Source organism: Mauremys mutica, chromosome 3 (genome assembly GCF_020497125.1).
Source record: "Mauremys mutica isolate MM-2020 ecotype Southern chromosome 3, ASM2049712v1, whole genome shotgun sequence".
Taxonomy (NCBI): Eukaryota; Metazoa; Chordata; order Testudines; family Geoemydidae; genus Mauremys; species Mauremys mutica.
Window position 1 is genome coordinate 182,734,181 of NC_059074.1, and position 24,352 is coordinate 182,758,532.

At 42.5% G+C, this 24,352-nt stretch overlaps 1 protein-coding gene across 2 annotated transcripts in view; it reads left to right on the top strand.

Annotated features, from left to right (window-relative positions):
* The first annotated feature begins 2,877 nt into the window (after positions 1 to 2,877).
* FSHR (follicle stimulating hormone receptor) overlaps positions 2,878 to 24,352 on the top strand; it is a 185,067-nt gene continuing 163,592 nt past the window's right edge. For both annotated transcript variants that reach the window (XM_045011604.1, XM_045011605.1), the window contains exon 1: positions 2,878 to 3,084. In XM_045011604.1, the coding sequence (XP_044867539.1) occupies positions 2,933 to 3,084 (152 nt within the window). In that variant the 5' untranslated portion in view covers positions 2,878 to 2,932. The remainder of the gene's footprint in view (positions 3,085 to 24,352) is intronic.

Genomic DNA, 24,352 nt, shown 5'->3' on the forward strand with positions numbered 1-24,352 from the left:
CTGAAGACCTGGCATGATGTCACTGGACTGTTGTTTATGGAATTCTGTTACCCTTTAAGGGATGGGACTGAACAGAGGCTGAGTCACACTGGGGTCACCACAAGTTTGGAGTGGCTGAGGAGAGGGAGCAACAGGGAAGAGGAGTCTGCTGTGTCATACACAGCCACAAGGGGGTACACTGGCTGGCGAATCACTCTTCTGTTGAGGGAGACCTAAAATTTGGTAGATAGCACTCTAGTGTGTCTTTTAAAAGGGGAACAAAATGTTCAAAATTCCAAGGGCCTTAAATAACTATGCAATTTTTTTGAGTGTTTGCATTAAACAGCCCCAAAATATTGGAAGAATCTTAACTCCATGTCAGTGGTGGATAACTGTAAATCAGAAATAAGTATTGTAAGCGACAACACCATAGATTCTGAGGTGGAGAGTAGCTATAGCTCTAGCCATGATGATCAGGGAAGATATTTAGAAGAGCTATAAACAGCTTTATTCTCCTACTTAGTTTGCTGCTTTTTCTCAGACCTTACTCTTTTTTTATACACAGTTGCTTGGTCACAGATTACTATTTTAAGGCAATGGTTAACGAGTCTAATTGATGTTGGGACTGTATTAAAAATCAGTGATTATATTTTTTGTGTCCTTGTACTAGTATTATAGAGCCAGATCTTCAGCTGGTGTAAACTAATGTAGTCAGTGGCCTTCACTGATGTAATTTGAGAATAATTTGGCTGAAGTCAGTGGAGTAACTCCCACTTCAAAGTTGCATAGGAGAGCAGAGTTTGTCCCTTAAGGGAAAAGGTTGAAATTTTTGTATCAACTCTAATAGGCTTAAGAAACTCCTTTCATTCTTAGGTGATAGTTGTGAGTTGTGAATCAGTGACTGGCTCTAATGCAGAGGGTAATCTCGTGTTGCCAGCTCCCATCATTTTATTGAGTCTCACTACACATGGTGTTTTTTCTTAAAGCCCTGGCTCCTAGACTCATACTATTTCATGAAAATCATAGCTTTTATTATATTTTATTTTATTTTATTAAAAAAGGCTAGCCTTCATGATTGCAAAGAAAAGTGTGAATCCATCACTTTCATATATGGCTTCTATCATGACCGAACAATAGATGTAATTGGGTTTATGGACCCAAAATTAATTAAATTGAGACCAGTATTGCTATCCTTTCTTATGGGTACTAATTAATGGACATGTTCACATAGTGTTATTGCATTTTACAAAATATATTGCATACTCATGTAGTGAATATATTGATCATTTATATAAATAAATTTCAACATAAAAGATTAAGACATTTCTCTTTGGCTAAATGTTCTTCTGCCCCACATAAACCTCTGATATCCTAGTATTTTCAACAGCAATTTCAGTTAAAATGCTTCAAGAACTAGAGATTCAACACAGAAAAATCATACTAATCTTAGTTAGTCCTATTGAGTTTTGGCCAAATCCCGAAGTCTTTACTCAAGCCAGCTTCAGTGAAGTAATATGGAATTTGCCATTGAAATCAATGGCAGTTTGTTTGAGAGAGGACTGGGAACGAGACCATAGGATGTGGCCTTTTAATTTTAGTTCCAAAGCGTCAATTAGAAAATGAGGAAGAGGTCTAAATTCCTATTTCTTGTGGACATGAGCTGGTGTAAATTGGTAGAATGACTCAGTGAAAGGAAACTGTTGTAGTTAGCAGGGTCTCTTTCTCAAGGATTCTTATTTTGTAACAGGACAGAAAAATACTTTAACATGAGTGTAAAGTAAATGGATAAACTCCACAAGATAGAGTCCTGTGACTTGTCTTTATGGAGTCTTGCCTTCCTGAAAACATTTCCTCCTCTGTCTCTCAGGGTAGGTTTACACTTACCTTCCCGGTCAACGCGGTAAGTTCGACTTCTCGGAGTTCGAACTATCACGTCTGATCTAGACGCGATAGTTCGAACTCCGGAAGCGCTGCGGTCGACTCCGGTACTCCACCACTGCAAACGGCGGTGGCAGAGTCGACGGGGGAGCCGCGGAGTTCGACCCCGCCGCGTCTGGACGGGTGAGTAGGTCAAACTAGGGTACTTCGAATTCAGCTACGCTATTCACGTAGCTGAATTTGCGTACCCTAGTTTGACCCCCCTTCTTAGTGTAGACCAGGCCTCAGATAGCTGTTCTTGTAGCCCTTCCCCATTCCTTCACATGGGAGTGGAGATTAAATTAACTCCTTGTTCATCAGGAACCATTTACTGCCCCTGCATGCTCTCTCACCAGGGTTTCTCCAAAGACACAAGCCAACAAATGTGCTCAAATTGTGCCCTAAGAGCGTGAGAAATGTTAGTTAAAAATGTGTATTTTGCTTTGGTTTTGGAGGCTGCATCCTTTTTAAGTCAAGACCCTATTCAGTAAAATCCACCATAGAATTCTTGTGTGCTTGCCACAGAAGTCACAAAGTACTAGCAAAGAATTCAAGTCTTTGACTAGAAAAGCCAGCATACTAATACAAACACTGCAGCATTTGTAAGGTGAGCGGGATCCAGCAATAACAGGTACAAGTTCTTGGTCCCTACTAGTTATTGTTTAATATTGTACATGCAAAACACAGCTATAGAAAGAGAACTTTTTGCAGTGTAAATATGCAAAAGATTTAAAACACTTTAATAATCTAATTAAAGTTCTGTGGCTTCATCCACACCACTTCAAACATAAATTATGTTTTATCACATAACAAGTTCCTGTTAGCATACAGCTCCTCTCCACACCTTCCCTAAAATGCTTATGGAGCACAGGCCATGAAATGAAACTTGCAAACAAGTCATCCCCTAAGAATCACATGATTTGCTTCAGCTTTTAAGGCGGATCTTCAGTTAGGGGAGTCATTCTTAGTCATGCAGTAGAAGGCTGTAGAGCCTTCCTTTTAAACGAGGGATGCGAGCACAGATGTAAAGACAAACATGTATTTTTTTTTAATCTGTTTGGTGGTTTTCCTGGGTGATTGCTTTGGATGTCAGCATCATCTCTGTCAGTGCTCTGACAGGATATTCATCTGTCAGGAGAGCAAAGTGATCCAGATTCCTCGGGACATTCCCAGGAACTCCACTGAACTGTAAGTAAGGAAAGGGAGCTGTTGTAATTTTCAAGCAGCAGCTTTGCTGTTATCTTGCAAAATAAACTGCTGTGGCAAGCCAACATGCTCAGTTTTGGAGGAGTCCAGGGGTTCATGTAAGAGACTTATACCAGCTGTTGTAAAAGCAGAGCACTCTGTCGCACTCATTAAATCACCATATCCCCCTCAAAACCTTAATAAGAGCCTCTGTTACTCTAATCTCTATTTTAACATCTTAGTTGAGAAAAGATCAGTTAAATATTGCAAAGTTTGCAAATATTGCTTCAAAAGGAATCTATTTTTTATTATTTGTATTATCCTAGTATCTAGGAAGCTAAGTTTTCCTTACAACCTGCTTTAGCATAACTGAAAATGAGTGGAATATGTACCATGTTTTGCCTGCCATAAGGAACTTTGGAAACATTTTGTTTGCACAGTAGTAACTCTCTAGAGGAGTGTTGATTTGCCAAAAAGGAATTTGTGGTTTTCATGTGTAGTCATGCAGCACTTAACAGGGTTATCAGGTCCCTTCCATCCACACACCCCAAAAATTTCTGAATAAAAAGGTGATTCTCATCATTCATTGAAACACTGACTGCATTAATGATGATAAATAAAGCAAAGATTTAGTGTTGTCTCAGCTAATTGCTTTATAGTTCTTAGACTTTCTAGTTGTTTCCCCATCGGTTAACATGTACAGTACTAGACATCAGATAACTTCTAATTTGGTAACAAGGCTAATGAGATAATTCACCCAAAAGCCAATATTGATCATTAAAATAAGCCAAAGAGTGTTCTCTCTTTCTTTGCTTTAAAGCAGCTACATCATAATCAACTAATACCACAACCTAATGTAAAATAAGCATACCTGGGTAAATCCTTTAATAGTAATTATAGCAGCCAATTTGGATGGAAGAGCCAAGGCAGAATAACACAGCTGATCATTCACTAGCTAGATCTTACAAACCATTTTACATCTGTTATACTAAAATTATCCCACAGCTTTTGAGCACAAAGGATTTTATTTTTAATCAACAGAAGAGGTGGTCAAAATTTGTGTTAGGCACACAGCTTAAATAAAAGCAATAGACTGCAGTGAGACTCTTGGAAAAAATGACTAAATTAACTACAGGAAAGAAGTGAATATTTAAATCATTATACAACCAACTAGAGGGAAAATAATCCATGTACAATTTGGATGGTCTAAATCCTGGATGAACCACACTCCAAGCATAGATAGCTAATTGTGATTTGTTTCTTTAGATTACACAGTTAGAATCTGCCATCTAGGGACTACACAAATCCTTATATCCTTGTTTTTATAAGGAAATGGAACTCTAAAACATAGACACCTGTTAAAGTGGGGGCTTAGTAAGGAGTGGTCAGCCATTTAAGGAGTTATCAGAGGATTGCTAATTAGCCAGCTTCTCAGAATAGTTATTGACCTTGTGGGGTGTAATTACTGAAACAGGCTATTTGGAGAAAATGTATGTATGTTTAAAAACAGTAAATAAATGCTTTCTTCTTGAAATATTATGTATCTAATTATAGCCATGAGAGTTGGAAACACAGGCCAGACTGTCTTCTCACTTACACCAGTTTTACATCCCTTGATGAAATCTTGTCCCCATTGTAGTCAATGACAAAATTTTCATTGATTTCAGTAAGGTCAGGATTTTACCCATAGTCATCCCTAATATACATCTGTGTAAATGAAAATAGAACTAGACCCTCACCATGAACTGTGTCAGAACTAGTGATGGGCAAGCCTTAAAGGTCCATGCTGTGTCAGTAAAGGCAGGGCCTGGGGCGGCAAGCCACGGGGGGGGGCGCTCTGCCGGTCACCGCTAGGGCGGCAGGCAGGGTGCCTTCGGCGGCATGCCTGCGGAGAGTCCACTGGTCCCGCGGCTTCGTGCTTGGGGTGGCAAAATGTCTAGAGCCACCCCTGAGTAAAGGGACTGTAAAAATGGCACCTTCTTACTCAAGGCACTCTTTGCTGTGGGTCAGAGGTACTGATTTAACTGTGAACTCCAACTAGCACTGCAGAATCTCAACGTAGCTAGATTCTTTTCTAACCTTGCATTTCTTCAACAGCATGTAAGAGTCCAAAAGGATCCACAGTTTGGGGACCATTTCAATAATCTGAATAATCAGTAATGAGGAGTGCTATAAAAGAGGCAAATGCTTTCCTCTTTCTGCAGGCATCATTTCTTTTTGCCTGGGTTCAGCTTCTGCCAGCTGCTTTTCACTCAGGTGCTGACTGTGTGAGAGAGAGCAGAAATACAGTACTGTTAATAGTTTTTCATTTTCCTCTGCAGCATGGCCACAGGTCACTTGCAGGTTTAAACTAGTGTAAATGGTGGATTCTCTGTAACTTGAAGTATTTAAACCGTGATTTGAGGACTTGGGTAACTCGGCCAGAAGGTAGGGGACTATTTCAGGAGTGGGTGAGGTTCTGTCGCCTGTAATATGCAGCTGGTTAGACTAGTTGATCACAATAGTCCCTTATGACCTTCAAGTCTATGAGACAGAGGATCCGGGTGTCTTCAGCATACTTCTGGCATTTCACCCTGTTGTTTCACTCACTATCCTAATGGGTTCATATAGATGCTGAATAATATGATGAGCCCTGGGCCTCTGTATGTGAAAGCTTTAGAAATGGAGGAAGACATGCCCACTGCAAACCTGTGGGGTTGGTCCAAAAGAAAGGGCATGAGCCATTTCAGGGTGTCTCTGTTCCACCCCAGCAGTTTCTTAGAATCAGCACAGACGTACCAGGTGATTTGTTCTAGCAGTTAAACCAGAGAAGTAATGCAGGATCAGTATGGATGTTTCCCTTTACTCTGGCAGAAAGGGGTCATCTACTCAAGAGCAACATGTGGTGTTTTGGAATCATGCCCTGGCCTGAAGTTTGACTGAGAGGAAAATCTCTGGCTGCTGACAAGTGACATAAGTCTTTTTTTCTGATTTCTTGATTACCTTACTGAGAAATGGGAGCTCAGACATTAGGAGTTGATTGTGGGCTCTCCAGCATTGCACAATGTCTTCCTCATTATTGTTTGGGCTATAGCACACTTTAGAGCAGGTGCTGATTCACCTCATCAAAGGAAGTGTTGACAATCTGTCAGGAGAGTTTACAGGAGTTCTGCTTTTTCTTACCATCCAGAAATGATGTAGAGGTCTGAATCACAGGTGGTGGCCCTCATTGCAGTTATTGTTTCCACGACTACTACTTGTGTGCATAGGCCAAATTATTGGAAGTGAATGTTCTGTTTCCAGTTGTTTTCTTGCTGACTTAGGAGGCCTGCCTGGATGGAATTTGGCAGGGTCCAAGATTTCAAGAAGGAGATCTCCATGATGGTTTCTTATTCTTTCCTGAGAGAGAAGGTGCTCTGTTCAGGACAAAAAGATGGTTCTTGCATTTCTTATGTCTCATCCAGCTGAAAAGTCTGTCCAGAATGTCGCCAGCTGTGTGTTTCTGGTGATAACCACGAGAAACCAAAGGTGGAGACTTCAGATAGAAAGTTTTAGGTTATTGTATCAAAGGGTTGGTTAGCCAGTTGGGAGACATCTCTAAAAACCAGTCGTGTCAATGAAAAGAACTCCTCTTAAATATAGGACACTATGCTTATTGAGGATCTAAAAGTTCTTTTGAAGTCATATTTAACGTTTGTCTCTTCTTCCTGTTCTTTGTTGACATTAAAATTAGGTGTGAGTAAACTCTTTAGTTTTTCTTTTTCTTTGTTTTTTTTTAAACAGATCCTTCTTGAGATTTGACAAAATACACTTAACAAAAAGGTCTGAACTGCTGTACTTCATGTTTTCATCTGAGAGTGGAAGTAGAAATATCATGAAAGAAGTTACTCTTATAACAATACATTGTTCTTCTATAGGGCCTTTCATCTGAGGGGAGGTGGTATCTCACAAAACTGGGTGACTGGGCAGCAAAATGACAGATGAAATTCAGTGTTGATAAATGCAAAGTAATGCACATTGGAAAACATAATTTCAGCTATACATTATAGCTGAATTAGCTGTTACCATTCAAGAAAGAGCTCTTGGAGTCATTATGGATAGTTCCCTGAAAACATCTGCTCAATGTGTAGTGGCAGTCAAAAAAGCTAACGGACTGTTAGGAACCATTAGGAAAGGGACAGATAAGACAGAAAATATCATAATGCCACTATATAGATCCACAATATGTCCCACACCTTTAATATCATGGGCAGTTCTGGTCACCCCATCTCAAGATTTCACCACATGTATTGTATACATTTTGAAAATCAGCATTCCAATTTCACAAAGTGGTTTAGGATGAATCACCACTGGTAAGGAACATATTTTGACCATTTGTTCTCAAACCTCTGCAAACCACAACCGTTGGATTTTTCTTGCTTTCTACACAGGAGTCTTTGTACTATTACTCAAAGCTATTTATTTTTAGACTATCATGTCAAGCTTCGGTAGATGGCTGACTATTCAACCTTGAAATAGCAAATTCTGGATCAAGCACAAACAATCTAGATGTACAATCTAACAACTTGAACAACAGCTACAAACCCTATTGTTTGCATCAGGATTTGCTATAGTATTATCTCAATCTTTAGTGTAGCAAAATTTATAAAATAAAGGCTTATGCTGTCATCAGGTAATTATCACAGGATTTAGCTGTTCCCATATTTTCAACAGTGTTGGTCAGTTGCATTAAAATCAAGGTGTCTTGTGCCAGGTTACTGAGATTCAATAATGAGAAATGTAGTTGTGTGCAAATATCAATAGGGCTCCTAAAACAGAACTGACTAGCCCTCAACAGCTTGATTCTCTTCTGTCTTGCACTGGTATAAATTATAACTATCTCTAGTGAAGTCAATCAAATTACACAGATGTAAAGCTTGTGAGAGGAGAATCGGGTCTCCTGAGTCCTGTCCCAGCATGCACTAGACTCAGTGTAAAACCTGGACTAGATCATCCAGGGCTGGTCATCTTGGGCTCTTCCAAAGTCCTTCTGAAAGACCTAGAGGAACTAGATACTATCCACGGAAAAGATGAGAAGAGGAAAGAACTGAACAGAGTACAAAACAAGAAATACAGTCATATAAGCAGAAGGTACCATGGGAGGAAGAGAGAATGAAATAGACAGAACAAAGGAGAAGATGAAAGGAAAGGCCAACAGGCCCAGGCAGAGGAAAAAGGCAAAGAAGGGAGAAGTATGTGCAGGAGCAGAAACATCAGAAGTAGAGACATTCAGTAACCAATAAGAGAAAGAAATTAAATAAATTCAGAAGGTCAAAAAAAAGAATAGAATTAGTACAAAGGATAGAAAAAACAAAAGTCTAGGGAAATAGAGGGAGTTGGGGTGGAAAATTTTAAACACGAAAAATCAGATGGAGTCTGAAAAGATAAAGAAGCAAGAAATTTGCACACAAAAAATAGGAAAATAGTTTTTTGTGTGTGTCTAATTTCATGTTAGTGGTAAACTTGCATTTTTCCATTTCCCACTATCCCTGAAATCAATCAGAGCCCAGTCTGGAAATCAAGTTCCGATTTCTCAGTAGCAAGAATGTGTATGAAAAATACCAAATCCCACAATGGTTCTGATTCGGAACACTCAGTTCTCTGCACTTCCTCTTTTCTGGTGGCCTGAGTCCTTGCCTCAGCCTTTTAGCTCCTTTCATCTCCCTCCTCCACACAACGTTGCTCTTGGAGTCACTCTCACCCCCATGCTTTTGACCTTTGTCTACCTTGGAATATCTAAAAATTAACTGGACTGAGCCTTAGAAAATAGACAATTCAGATTTGTCAGGGGAATGGAGTAGATGATCTAACTTCTAAATTCTATAGATGAAACCCTTGTCCCACTGAAGTCAATGGGAGTTTTGCTATTGACTTCAGTGGAGCCAGGATTTCACCCTACAATTCCCTTTCACCTTCTAATTCCTTTCATCCCAGCACTCTACCACAATCAGGTTCCATCACTCATTGAATTCCTAGGGGTGTAAAGAGAAGCATGGTCTAGAATATCTAATCTTGGCTCCAATGCTGATTCCATCTGTGGCCCTGGGCCACTCACCTACATACCCTGCTTCAGTTTCTTCAGTTGTACAATGGTGATCATCATAATAAGTTGCCTACTGCACAATGTTGTATTAACTAGTTATTGTTTGGAAGGTGAAAAGCCACTTGCAGGTGCTACATTTTATTATCTTAATGAGTCAGGCATGTCTTCATCTCTACCCTGAACCCTGGTGCTACTCCAGTCAAACATGACACGAGAAGTTGTACCCAAGAGAAGTTTCCGAGAATACATAGCGTATGAGATGTGAGCATACAATACCAATGTCCAATGCAGAAACACAGCCAGGATGAGAGACCTATGAGGTCAAAGGTAGATGGACTAAGTTGTGGTGAGGGGAAAGGGAGCAGGAAGCCTGAGAGACTTGCAAGGGCAAGATGGAAGATAGATGAATTGGTGGTTGGAGTCTGAGTAGAAAATTAATTCATACCCAGATGGCGAAGAACCATGCACTCAGAATTCATTTTCCACACAAATTCTTCAACAATATGTATTATTTTTGCAACTTCTCCTGACTCAATGAGTCAGCAACATAGACGATCTTGTGGAAATGAAAACAGCATGTCTTAGTGTTTATTGACTGTTCTTGTTTAATGTTAAATTTCATTAATCACATCTGTCATGCCCTCAGAGGTAGCCAAGATACTTTGGCAAAAGAAATCCTGATGATATCAAAATGTGAACTTTGTTAGTAGTTAGAATGGGGGCATGTAAAGTTCTAGGTACTTTTGACAATGTTACCTTAAGTCGCATTGTCAAAAAGAGACTGAGCGCTGCAACTACACTGACAACTTACATCTGCTTTGTCTCTCAGAGGTGTGAGAAATACATATGCCTAAAAGTTATAGCTCTGCTGACCTAACCCCCAATGTAGAAAATATGTCAACAGAAGAACCTCCTCCCATTGCTATAGTGGGTGTCTAGACTGAAGTGCTACAGCTGCATAGCTGCAGCACTGTAAGTATAGACATAGCCTCAGAAGCCTTAAGATGTATCTGCATTGAGACCTTGTCTACACTACAGGGGCAAATCAATCTAAGCTACGTAATTAGAGTTGCATGAATAGCGTTACTCAAATCGACATAGCTTAGATCTACTTACTGCAGGGTGCACACTGCGCGATTTCAATGGGAGATGCTCTCCTGTTGACTTCCCCTTACTCTTTTCATTCCCGTGGAGTACAGGAGTCCATGGGACAGCAATCTGCAGACCATTTAGCGGGTCTTTGACTACCGATGCATCGCTCGCCATGCAGCAACCCCCTGGTAAGTGTAGACAAGCCCGTAGAGTTATTCGGGAACAGCTATTCTGGAATAACTTGTGTGGAATAAGAGTGCCTTGTTCTGAATTAGCTTGATCTCTTTTGGAGGTGGACTAAGCAAAAACCAGAAAAAGGCACTCTTAATGTGGAATAAGTGTCCATACACGGAGTCTTCTCTGGCATAGCTATTTCACTTTAAATTCACACACTACTAAACTAGACTAACTTTCAGGTGTGGACAATAGGACTCAGGGCTTGATTGTCAGCATTGCAAGACCTAAGGACCACATTTTAAAAAATATTTAGGCACCTAAAAATGCAGATAGACACTAGTGAGATTTTTAAAAGCACCTCAATTCCTAACTTCCATTGCTATCAGTGGGATTTAGGTCCCAGATCCTCAAAATTACTCAGGCATTGTGCCACTCAGCATTGCAACATCTAACCCTGGGGTAGCCTACCACCTAATGGTCCCAAGCTAGGCACTCTAGGCTAGATCCACAAAGAGATTCAGGTGCCTAAATGCTATTTTAGGCTCTGAAATCCAACATTTAAATCCTCACAAACCGTGCTGCCTAACCCTGTAGGCACCTATATTTCTTAAGCACCCAAGTGTCCATCAGGGGGCATGCATGCTGCCACCGGATGCCTAGCTTACACCTAAGCCCCAGCAGATTCACAAATTAGGCATTCCTCTGCCTCTCAAGCCTCTGGGGCTTGATCCAGTAGGTATGTTTTGAGGCTGCCTTACCTACAAGTGGTGGTCCTTTATAGCCAGTAGCCCTAGAGCACTCTCACAGGATGTGGGAGACAAATTCAAATTCCCACTCTGTCCAAGAGAAGCAAGAACTTAACCCAAGGTCTCCCACCTCCCAAGTTCCTGCTCCTCTTGGACAGAGTGGGGATTTGAACCTGAGTCTCCTTATCCTGGGTCTTAAGTACTTAACTAGCTGACCTGGTGCACCTGGCTGATGGACTAGAAAGAGGCACCTCCCTCTGCTCAGGATCCTCAGCTGTGAACTCTCTCCTGGAGTTAGGCACCTAACCTCAATCAGCCACTTAGGTAGCCCTTGCCCTAGCAGCCAAAACCCTCTGTCTGTCTTCTGCTCGTGCCTGATACCTTTTACACTAGTCATATATTTCCCTGTGCCCCATCTGTCTTTTGTGCAAGTGTTGTGCTGCCCCCAAACCTATTGGTGACCTACACTGGGCCCTCCTGATGTGGGGGGTGGCAGGATCGGGTCTTAGGCATGCTCAGAACATGCCTGTATGAGCGGGGCCTGGCTGGTGAGATAGGTCCTCCCTGCCTAGTTTGAATATCTCGCTTTGGGAGTTCCCTACCTGCCCTGGCTCAGTGTGACTCCCAGAAGGGGCAACCAGGTCCCTGTAGCCACTAGGCACATGGGCGGCCAGGGAGGCCCTGTGTGCTGCCTCTGCCTGAGCGCCGGCACTGCAGCTCCCATTGTCCAGGAATCACGGCCAATGGGAGCTGTGGGGGCAGTGCCTGTGGGCATGAGGGAAGTGCATAGAGCCTCCCTGGCTGCCCATGCACCTAAGGGCTGCAGGGACCTGGTGGCCACTTCCTGGGAGCTGCTATAAGTGCTGCTGAGACCCCGCATCCCTGCCTGCACCCCAACCACCTACCCCAGCCTAGAGCCATCTCCCACACCCATAACCCCATTTCTGGCCCCATCCAGAGCCCATTCCACCAGCCTAGAGTGCATATACCCCTGCCCCAGCCTGGATCCCTCTCCCTCTCCTGCACCCTAAAACCCTCATCCCTGTCCCCACCCCAGAGCCTGCAGCCCCAGCCAGAGCCCTCAGGCCCCCTTCCCACACTCTAACCCCCATCCCAGCCTGGTGAAAGTGAGTGAGGGTGGGGGAGACCGAGCAACAGACGGAGGGGGGCAGGGCAGTGATAGGGCCTCAGGGAAGGGGCGGGGCAGGAGGCAGGGTGAAGATGCTCGGTTTTGTGTGATTAGAAAGTTGGCAACCCTATATCCACCCCTAAATAACTTTAAAATGAGAGTCCCATTTTCAAAAATTACTTAGGTACATAGAAGCCTAAATCCATTCACTTTCAATGAGACTTAGGTGCCTAATTCCCTTTTTAACATGGGATTTAGTCATCCCATTGATTTTAGTAGGAGTTAGGCATCTACTCAAAAGGTATGTATCTGGACTTTAGGCCTTGCAACACTGGCCCTTTTGTGCTCTTTAAAGTTTTACCTTAGTGTTTTGAAATATTTTACTATTTCCAGCAATATTTCTGAAACTAGATACATGGGAATCCCTCAGACAGGGTAGAATCTTTTGAAATGGTACAAATTTTTAAAGGTGCCCACTGAAACACTTCAAAGAGATTGTTAAACGCTCTTGAAAAGTAAGTGTCATAGTTGTGGCTAATCCACACAGGATAACCACCTACTACTGCAGCAAACTATGGAGTTATTCCTTTAGTTTAAGTTGCGATGCTGAAGGGTTCACATTATTTTGACATGTTGTAGAGGCCATTAGAAGTGCATTGGAAAAGTATCAGCAAATTAAATATTTACCGTCTTTCATCTATTTTTCTTATTTCTAAGAAAAGGAAAAAACAAACAGTTTCTAGGAAAACTAGCTAAAGTAGAAACACTAAATAGTGAACTGCGTAACAGCTTTGAAAATCTAAAGTATTTGGGACATGTCCACAGTTAACTTAAATTGACATTTTCACCAGCTGAGGATCAGGCCCCCTGTCAGCTGTTCATTGTGGGAGACCGTTAACTCTTAACAGCAGCTGTTGGTAATGATTAATCTTTGTGCCAAAATAATCGTATAAAAGGTATGTGCTATTTTTCATAATGGTGTATATTGGTTTTGCCTTTGATGGGTAAACACTGTAGTAGAAATGGTCACATTCTTTTTCAGAACTTGACCTTTCCAGACAAAACATGTAAATTATTTTACACTCTTTTCCTCTCATTTGATTAGACTGCTCTCTGTAGCAGTAAAATTTAGATCATTAAAATATCCAGTCATAGGTCAGATTCAAGCCTGGATTTCACACAAGTTCTGAGAATATAGAAAATTATTCTTCCTAATTGCTTTGCAATTACGTTAGCTTTAATAAGGAGTCCTATTGAGCCATCTGTACTCAAGCATATAAATATGAATCCAATCCTGCAATCCTTGCTAAGGGCCGGATTTAAAAAAAATATCTAGCCATTGCAACTCAGCATTGCAACCCTAACTGATTTAGAAGCCTCAATCTCATTTTCAAAAGGCCCTTGGGAGCATAAATCCCATTGATAATCCTAAATCAGATAGCCATTGTAATATGTAGCATAGCAACACCTTGGCCTTTATTCTTATACTCATTGCTTCACTGAAATCCATGCAAGAGTAAGAGTTGCAGGAGCATGGAGTTCAAGATTTACTTGATCTCTTTTCCTTTCAATCTCTTCCAATATTTGTCTTCCCAGTGTCCAGTAGAATTCAGGTCCATTGCTTGTGGAATCAAGAGCAGAAGAACTCTCAATTTATGTATGTGGCCAAAAAGCATCACAACGTGTTCTGTAAAAATGCTGACAGAAGTGTTAGAAGAATCATCCAATTCCAGAAAATAATTTGGAATATCAAAAATGCCTAAAGAATCCCTGGCCCAATAACGATGTTTCTCAAGTTCAGGCTTAGAAAGCATACTATTTTCTAATGGGATGAATGCTGTGTATCTCATCCAATTTCCCCAAAAACAAACACTCCAGACAGATAGAACAGTCAGTTATTAAACTCAGAAAGAAACATCACAAAATGTTTCTGGAAACAGAACTCTCTGCTCAAATTCTCTGGAGGAGGAGGAGGGAGGCAGGGGTGGGGGAGGGAACACTATTTACTGTAATGCTTTGAAATGTTTTTAAATGAAGCTCAGGAAACTTTCGATTTGAGAACAAGTGGTGTTAAGGAATGAAAATGTTATTGAGAGGAATGCGGGAGAAAGAGGAATACAGTTTTGTTCAGAGCTAGATAAAAGGGCTTCTGATGTACTATATGCACATTCCAAACATAGCATGAAAGTGAGGATCCTGCAAGAAGGGGACGAGGAAAATGCTTTGCTTTTTGCTCATTTTGGTTTTTTTGTTTGTTTTTAAGCTGGTGACCTAGGAGGTAGGCAAGGGAGATAGAAGAACAATTATATTTAACTTTTTTTGTTTTCATATTTGATTAAAGTCACCAGGGGAGAGTGCAAGGAGAGGAGGGGGGTGCTGTCTTTTTTTGGTAACTGAAATATTCTCTTGAGAAAATGGGTGGAGAAAGGAAAATAGTTAAAATACCATTTTAAAAATTAATTTAGAGGAAGACTGTCAAGCTGGCAGCTTAAGAATGTGACCAGCTTTCTTTATATACTTCTTTGAAGTCCATGTCATACTTGTCCTCTGTAACAACTCCTGATATTTATCTGGAGATGAGCCTGGTCCTCTCACCCTTTTACTCTCCCTCTCCCCCACACCACAAAGCTTGGCAAAATTAGGATCTGGATCTTAACTTCAAACTTTGGATTCATCTCATTCCTTGCCTCCCATTTCATCATGTGACAGATATGTGCATTATTGCTTTCAGGGCTCCAGCAAATACACTCAGACAGAAATCAGAGGGGTAGCCATGTTAATCTGTGTTCACAAAAACAATGAAGAGTCCGGTGGCACCTTAAAGACTAACAGATTTATTTGGGCATAAGCTTGTGTGTGTGTGGGGGGGAACACTTCTTCAGATGCATGGAGTGAAAATTACAGATGTAGGCATCAGTTAACAAGGCCAATTCAGTCAGGGTGACTGTGGTCCACTCCCAATAACTTGTGAGGAGGTGTCAATCCAAGAGAGGAAAAATTGCTTTTGTAGTGAGCCAGCCACTCCCTGTCCCTATTCAAGCCCAAATTAATGGTGTTAAATTTGCAAATGAATTGTAGCTCTGAAGTTTATCTATGAAGTCGGTTTTTGAAGTCCTTTTGTTGAAGGATAGCTCTTTTTAAATCGGCAGCGGGGGGGTCCTTCTGGTCCGGGACCCGCTGCCGAAGTGCCCCGATTGAAGTGAGATTGAAGTGTTCTCCTACTGGCTTTTGTCCTGATGTCTGATTTGTGTCCATTTAGTCTTTTATGTAGAGATTGTCCGGTTTGACCAATGTACAGGGCCGCCCAGAGGGGGGGACAAGTGGGGCAATTTGCCCCGGGCCCCGCAGGGGCCCCCACAAGAGTTTTTCGGGGCCCCTGGAGCGGGGTCCTTCACTCACTCTGGGGCCCCGGAAAACTCTCGTGGGGCTGGGGCCCCCAGAGCTTTTTCCGCTCCGGGTCTTTGGCGGTGGGAGGTCTTTCTGCCCAGGGCGGAAGGACCGCCCCCCCGCTGCTGAATTACCGCCGAAGCGGAACCCGCCGCCAAAGTGCCGGGTCTTCGGTGCACTTCGGCTGCAGGTCCCAAGCGGAAGGACCCTCCCGCTGCCGAAGTACCGCTGTAGCAGGGCCCCCCCACTGCCGAAGACCCCAGGCCTCCTGAATCCTCTGGGCGGCCCTGCCAATGTACATGGCAGAGGGGCATTGCTGGCACATGATGGCATATATCACATTAGTAGATACAGGTGAATGAGCCCCTGATGGTGTGGCTCATGTGGTTCGGTCCTCTAATGGTATCACTAGAGTAGATATGGAGATAGAGTAGGCAACAGGACTTGTTACAGGGTTTGGTTCCTGGGTTAGTGTTTCTGTGGTGTGGTGTGTAGTTGCTGGTGAGTATTTGCTTCAGGTTTGGGGGCAGTCTGTAAGCGAGGACTGGCCTGTCTCCCAAGGTCTGTGAGAGTGAGGAGAGGGCTCTGGCTGGGGTTCTGGTCTATGGGGTGGGGCTGCAGATGAGGGTTTGGGGTACAGAAGGGTGCTCCTGGCTGGAGATGAGGGATTTGAGGTGTAGGAGGGTGCTCCAGGATGGGACCGAGGGCAGTGGGGGGGAGGTGAGGGGGGAAATCAGGACTGGGGAAGGGGGTTGGGGAATGGGAGGGGGTGAGGGGTGCAGGCTCTGGGAGGTGCTTACCTCAGGTGGCTCCCGGAAGCAGCAGTATGTCCCTGCTCTGACTCCTATGCAAAGTGGCAGCCAGGGGGCTCCGCAAGCTGTCTCTGCCCCAAGCGCCACCCCCACAGCTCCCATTGGCCGAGAACTGTGGATGGGAGCATGTGGAGCCCCCTGGCTGCCCTTAGACATCAGTACTACCAGGATCCCTTTTTTGACTGGATGTTCCGGTTGAAAACCGGACACCTGGTCACCCTACAGTCAAAGGAGAAATGACTTTCATGAGGGTACGCACACAGTCACAGATCAATGGTGGAGGTGAAATAAAAACCTAGTCAGTGCACTAATCTCTAGTCTACACTCCTTTTGCAATATATCTGTAGGGCTTTTTAAAGTACCTCTTGTACCTTCATATGCCTTTTATAATAACTCTTCTTGTCATAGAAAAGCTTTATACTTAGTAGCATGGAATGTATACCTGCTGTCATGTGGATCCTAAATAATATAGTACAAAGTCATAGCTTAAATTTGTAATGTCCAAGTGATGCATATATTCTTCTGGTCTTTTTTCCTAAAATTTATTTTTATTGACATAATTCTGCATCATCACCTTTTCCACCTTCGTCATTTCTATACTTTTTCTTATATTGGCTTCTGTCACTTTATTAGAAGAGCAACATTTCAGAGTACTGTTAAAGTTAGTAAATTTAAAGACAGCTGAGGCAGAGATTTTTTTTTTCCAGGCATTTCAATTACAGATAACTGATAGATCAGTTATGGTCACCAGGACTGCAGATAGCTGACTAAGTTGATGGATTTAGCTGTTGTATAGGAGATACTTTTTGCATAAATTTAGCTTTTCGCTTTCTGTGCCTCTCTCTCCTCTGCTATATCCTTTCATAAATAGATGAACTGTATGTGGAAATAGATATCTACAGTATATTTATATAACATAGTAAGTCTAATTTTTCTCTAGCTCATGTCACTCTTACACCAGCTACTGCTGTTTTACATGTGTGCAAAGAACATGCACACATGTAAAATCTGCAAAATTTAGATTGGGTTTTTGAACGCCGCACCTGCAGAGATAGAGGGTCTTTGGATCCAGAGACTTGGTTTGAGTGCTTTACAGAAATAGAGTGCAACCTCAACACTCAGTCTCATTGAAATGCCTATCAATCAATAGTTTTAAAGGCCTCCACTCATACCATTGGCATAGTATAGAAGGGGGCTGCCCTGTAATTTAAGGATTGTGGGGTCCCAACACTTTATGCTTGCCATTATGTTTGTCTGGCAGAGACATGAATGCAGTCTTGGAGAAATGCTTTCACACACTGGTAAACAGGGAGGCCACATTTTTGTTCAAGGTTTTGAATCTTTTTTTCCCCTTCAAGCTGCCAAGGAATGGCCTTGGTTCTAGTATAGATTCAGCTGCTTAATGTCCTCCAAGTTGAAGGAACGCAGTGGTGGTTATCAGCAGAAATAGGGAATAAGGCAGGGGGTGCTTCAGAGCTCCACCAGGGAGTCTCCTTGAAGATTTTCTACAGTCCATGGAGTGCTTGTTAACATTTACTTTGGAGAGATGGGAGTCTTTTCCTTTTACTGCCAGTGCCTCACTCTTTAGCTTTAGTGCCTCCACCATGCTCATTTTAGAAACTATCCTATACCGCAACATGCTGGTATCAAACATCTATTAGCAATAGATTAAATTCTCAATCCCTTCTGCTTAAAAGTTGACTTCAGTGGGCTTTGGATCAAGCCTTAATTTTCTGTACAGTATATGCTATTTTTGCATATGAACTCTGTAGAATCACATGAAGGCAGAGCACCCAGACTCCGTGCTGGCCTAAATATGGTCCTTCCAAGTAGAGTTTTGGCTTTACTGTGTCACTGCGGCCACTTTCAAAGTATAAGGTCAAGGTGAAGACAGCCGACAAGTCCCTCTTTTTATATAATGTAGCTTTGTATTGAATTCATAGTCACACCTCTCATACCAATCAGACTAACACCACACATTTCCAAGATACATTCAGCTGGTGCAAATTAATCCTAGAATTCTTGGGGTTGTTTTTCTTTGTCACTCATTTAAAAACTCAGTCTTAAATTAAGATGATGGTGACTTGAAACATGCTATCAAAAAGGTGCCCAATCAGCCAATAAGCACTGTTCTCTCCCTACCCCCGTTCCAAATACTGAAACAGTAAGACTCATTACATCAGGTGCTAGCTTTGCCAGCAGAAATGGGTAGGCAGATACAGTCTGTGTATTTGTAGGGTTGACCTTGAGTGAAGGAGAGCAATGCAGAAGTATAACGATTAAAGGAACACCTACAAAGCCAGCTTAGACAATTAAGTTTATTCTCTTTCTGTTCTTTACTTCAGTGTTTCCTCTGAGTACTCTTAGTCTTAAATAATTCAGAACAGGTGACCTAAATATTCGGTTGGTGAATTGTTATAACAATGGCACTCACACAATAAGACTACTGAACTGCTGCAGTAGTAACAATCTCTTAAACACTGCAGTGTGATAAGCAAGACACTAGGAAATAAACATCCTTTATAAGTGACAGACTCACGGTGCTATGTTCAGTTTCTTAGTACAGCAAAGTATAGCTTGTTTTCTTTTGTGATAGTCAGAGACGGAATGACCTTCTCCAGTGATATTTACTGTAGCTACCATTTGACTAAGGTATTTCCAGCAACAAATTGCATGTAGCTGTAAAATAAAAAAGATACTTAGATAAAAGTAGTGAATTGCTGAGCACTAAGACTACCCCAACACTTTAGAGATGGTAAATTAATTCTACTTAATGTATTCAGAAAACTTTAGCTACTAACCAAACAGTACATTTTCTCAAGTGAGTAATCAACTACATAAATCCACAGTGCTCTCATTCTTTTTGCAAATCCAGCTAATCAGTTAACTCTTGAGCAAACTATTCACCTCACAAAACAGGGCAAAAATATACAGAAATTCAGACATGGTATGAAACTTCATAACACCTCTGAAGAAAGTTTGTTTCTTGAAATATGTATATATACATGAAACTTCACAAAGAAATTTCAAGAATGGTAGTGACATAGCCTTTCCTTTTTGCAGGTATTAATGAAAAACCAGAATTCCCAATGCAAAACAAGGCCCAGTTGAGTATGAGCCTTTTGCACCAAAGACTATCAGTTAGATAACATGTACAGTACCTAATGTACAGTTCATTTGCTGATTGTGGATACAGTCCAATAAGAATGTAAGGTCAACAGTTTTTGGTATAAACTGTTGATATAAAGTGATATTCAAGTTAAAATATTCCAGCTCAGGATGTTTAGGTAAAAAGGTTTATCTTTGTCATTAAATGGCTAAGCTCTGTGTCTATTATTCAATCTCACATACAGTGCATAAAGTTTATCCAAAACTTATTGCATTCAAGGCAAGGTCTCCTATTGATTCTATTGGGATCAGGCCCTAATAGAGGGCTATAACTTTTACTGTTTTATCTTAATGTTTGGTAATCATCACTGACATCTAGGCTAACACAAGGGGCTGAGTTGTGCCAGCATTGTTCTCACATGAGTCATCAATGGTTGTGTCTATAGGCTGAAGAAAACATTAGATGAAACTAAATTCTTATACAAATTAGACCCCTTTAATTATTATCTATCTCAGCAAGTTATTGCTTTTTTAATTAAAGAACCTTCCTTAGAATGGCAACATTTACAGCCCTACATTTCTATCCCTGCTGGTAACGTGTGTGGGTTTTTTGTGTTTTGAAATTCTAATAAAAAATATTGGGGTGGAAAGGGGAAGTTCCAAATATCATAATACTCAATACGAATATTATGTTTTACTAACTGCCTTCCAGCTGAGCAGCCCAGATAAGCCACTGATCTCCAGACCATCTAATTTGTTTTTTTCCCATCATTTTTGTTGTCTTGCATCCAATAATCATTACAGTGTAAGTGACACTGCTGGGAAAATCAATTCTTCCTGTCTGAATATGAAATAATTTACACTGCACTTGAATTATAATTGATATTTTGCTTATTTTGCTGGAGTTTTAGCCAGAATATAGTTAACCTCTTGTTTCTGCTGGAGTTGAGTGAGTTGTATATCTGCTGGCAAGGCCACGGCTTGCCATAAAACTTTATGAAATCTGCCTCAGATTGGATCACAATAGAAACCACTTATGGATTTAAACTTAATTTCCTGTCAAATGTTCAATATTATGTCCCTGAAGATATATAAGAAAGAAGCCAGTTATGTGAAAGGCTTCTGGATAGCTACTGGGAAGAATGAAGGTCATTCTACAGTTGTATATAAGTTCCTATACAGTGTTCATCATCATAGTATCTGAGCACTTTCTAGTAGTGTATTAAACAATGTAACTAACATCTGTCACATGTTTGTTCTGTTATTATAAGGGTATTATTCACCCTTCACTGTTTATCTATAATTCAGCCACAACAATGATAGAGTATCTTATGTACTATTTATGGGCACAAATCCACATAATTCATGCCAGCCATTTAACCAGAGACTGACTAGAAGCTAATAGTGATGATCAGTGTCTTGCACAGTTCTTCCACCTCTGGGATGTCATGTGGCCTGCTAAAAAATCTCTGCATTTATACTATATTTGATTGTTGAAGTGTATTCAGGGCTGGCAGTTTACATTTTGTTTGGGGAGGCAGCTATAAATATTTTTATTTTTAAAAAAATATTTGGTTGTTTCATATACCGGTAGTATTTTCATAATAAAATTAATGTTGTGTACTGTGTATGTGTTACAAAGCAAATGATCAGTGTGTTTATAACAAATGAGGGGCCTGAACCAAAACCCCAGTAGAGATAAAAAGGGATCCAGATTTCAGAGTTTTCCTACAGTGGACCAAACTAAACCTCCAGATCTAGACACCCTCTAGTTTCAAAGTGTTTGTAAACTGGATACAGATTTTTTTTTTTTTTACAGCAGGTCAAAAACTTGGAAAACTTCAGTATAAAAGTTTTTTTTTCACAAAATGTCACTTTTGAAAAAAGGTTCCCCCCCCCTCCCCCCACACACAACAAATGAAACTTTATGTGCAAAAGAGCTTGAGCTAGCTCTACAAATTTACCTGGGACCCATCTAGGGTGACCAGGTGTCTGGTTTTCAAAAAAGGACCCTGGTGGCTCCAGTCAGCACTGCTGACCAGGCCGTTAAAGGTCTGGTTGGCGGTGCTGTGGAGCTAAAGCAGGCTAGTCTCTACCTGTCCTAGAGCACTGTGATGTGCCCTGGAAGTGACCAGCAGGTCTGGTTCCTAGGCAGGGGGTTACAGGGGCACACGCACTGCCCGTGCCCCAAGCACCAGCTCTGGACTCCCATTGGCTGGGAGCTGGGGTGGCAAGAGCAGCGTGCGTGAAGCCTCCTGCCCCCCAGCCCCTGCATAGGAGCCGAACCTGCTGGCCACTTCCAGGACGCAGCACGGTGCCCCAGGACAGGCAGGCAGCTTGCCTTAGCCCTGCCTCGCTGCTGACTGGGAGCTGCCCTAGGTAAGCCCGCACCCCAAACCCCTCATCCCTGGCCCCACCCCAGAGTCTGTACCTCCTCCTGCACCTCAACCCCCTGACCCAGCCCAGAGCCCCCTCCCACATCCTGAACAGCTCATCCCGCACCCCCTCCTGCACCCCAATCCCCTGCCTCAACCTGCAGCCCCCTCCCACATTCCGAATCCCTCAGCCCTACACCCCATCATGGAGCCCTCTCCTGCACTCCAAACCCCTCATCTCTGGCCCCACCCCAGAGCCCACACCCCCAGCCAGAGCTCTCACCCCCTCCTGCACCCCAACTCCCTGCCGCAGCCTGGAGCCCGCTCCCACACCCTGAACCCTTCATTTCTGGCCTCATCCTGAACCTGTATCTCCATTTAGAGCCCTCACCCCCACCCCAACCCCAACCCAACCCAACCCCCTACCCCAGCCCAGTGAAAGTGAGTGAGGGTGGGGGAGAGCGAGCCACCAAGGGAAGGGGAATGTAGTGAGTGGGGGTTGGGCCTTGGGGAAGGGGTGGGGCCTCGGTGAAGGGTTGGGGCTAGGTTGTTCAGTTTTGTGCCAATAGAAAGTTGGCAACCCTAGTGACCCATCCCTAGTTTGAAATCTCTGCACACGAAAACATAGAAAACAGGAAAGACTGATGCCTGCAAGCTCTGCTCCTTACAGAGAATTGATCATATTTTATTTATTTACACACACACACACACACACACACACACACACACACACGTTCTTCCGCTAGTTTCAAAGGATAATCCCTGCTCACCTCTCCTCTGGACCTGACTCCTTCAGTGTTCTTTTTCCAAACTGGTATGTGCTTAATTGTTTTAGTCTAAGTATGTGAGCAAGAATCAGCACTTCTGAGCATCTACTCACATATGTAATCCGGGACACATTTTAGTGTTTTAGTTCTGATTTTTTCCCTTTACTCTTAGTAATGATTCTGAATTTTCCTTCAGGGCAAAGGATTGAATGTTGATTATTCTAAAACAGGGGGAAAAAAAACTTCTTTAGGGATTTAATCCCTGTGCTTTGTGTTTATTCAAGCCTCATGCATGCGCTCCTGTTCAGCACACAGTCCCACCAGTTCTTTACCCAAGTCCACATACAACATCCCTCTTGAAATACCCACAAGCTGCAAGGAGGACCTTCATGGCACCTCATTCTCTAAATGATAGACTTGTACTCCTTGACATCAAATTGATCAAGGCCTCAGCTTTGGTATCTGTGCTTCAGCCCTTCTCCATAATTTGAGGTTATTGATTCTATTTATTGAGGTAAACTTGATAAAGCACATTCCATATACTACTCTATTTTTTTTCTTCCAGACCTAGTAGCTGTAGGCAACTGATCTGAAGCTAATCCATTTTCTTCTGAATTATTTCACTTTGTTGTCAAATTGATTTTTGTTGTTTGTCTCTTAGGGTATGTCTACACTACAAGACTATTTCGAATCAACTTAATTCAAATTTGTGGAATCGACCTTATGAAGTCGAAGTTGTGTATCCACAGTAAATACACTAGTTCGACTGAGTGAGTCCACAGTAACGGGGCCAGTGTCGACTTTGGAAGCGGTGCACTATGCGAAGCTATCCCACAGTTCCCGCACTCCCCGCTGCCCATTGGAATCCTGGGATTTCCCCCCAATGCATGCTGGGGGGAAAAATGTGTTGAGGGTGGTTTTGGGTAACTGTCATCATTGAACCGTCAATCACGCCCTCCCTCCCTCCCTGAAAGCGCCTGCGGGCAATCTGTTCGTGCACTTTTCTGCTCAGTGACAGCGCGGGCGCCACAGCACTTTGAGCACGGATCCCGCTGCAGTTATGGCCGTTGTCAACTCCTCGCACCTTATCGTCCACCTCTTCCACAGTCAGCTGCTGAGAAATAGGGCTACTTTTCAATGGTGCTGCGAGCACTGGTGGACCATGGGGGACGTTTTACCAACATCAACGTCGGGTGGCCAGACAAAGTTCATGACGTGCGTGTTTTCAGGAACTCTGGTCTGTTTAGACGCCTGCAGGAAGGTAGTTTCTTCCCGGACCACAAAATAAGTCTTGGGGATGTGCAGATGCCTATAGTGATCGTCGGGGACCCAGCCTACCCGCTAATGCCCTGGCTCGTGAAGCCCTATGCAGGCGCCTTGCACAGCGACAAGGAACTCTTCAAGTACCAGCGAGCAGTGAGCAGCGTGACCTGTGACTGTTCAGTTTCTTTACAGAGAAGCTGAAGCTGCCCCTGTTTCTTTACCAAGTGACTGTTGACTAGCATCTGCAGTTACATACCCCGCCCACCCCGCTTCCCCAACTTCCAACACACGTTTAAAAATAAAATACATGTTCCACTGTAACTTTACAAAGGTTTCTTTATTGATGACTTTGCG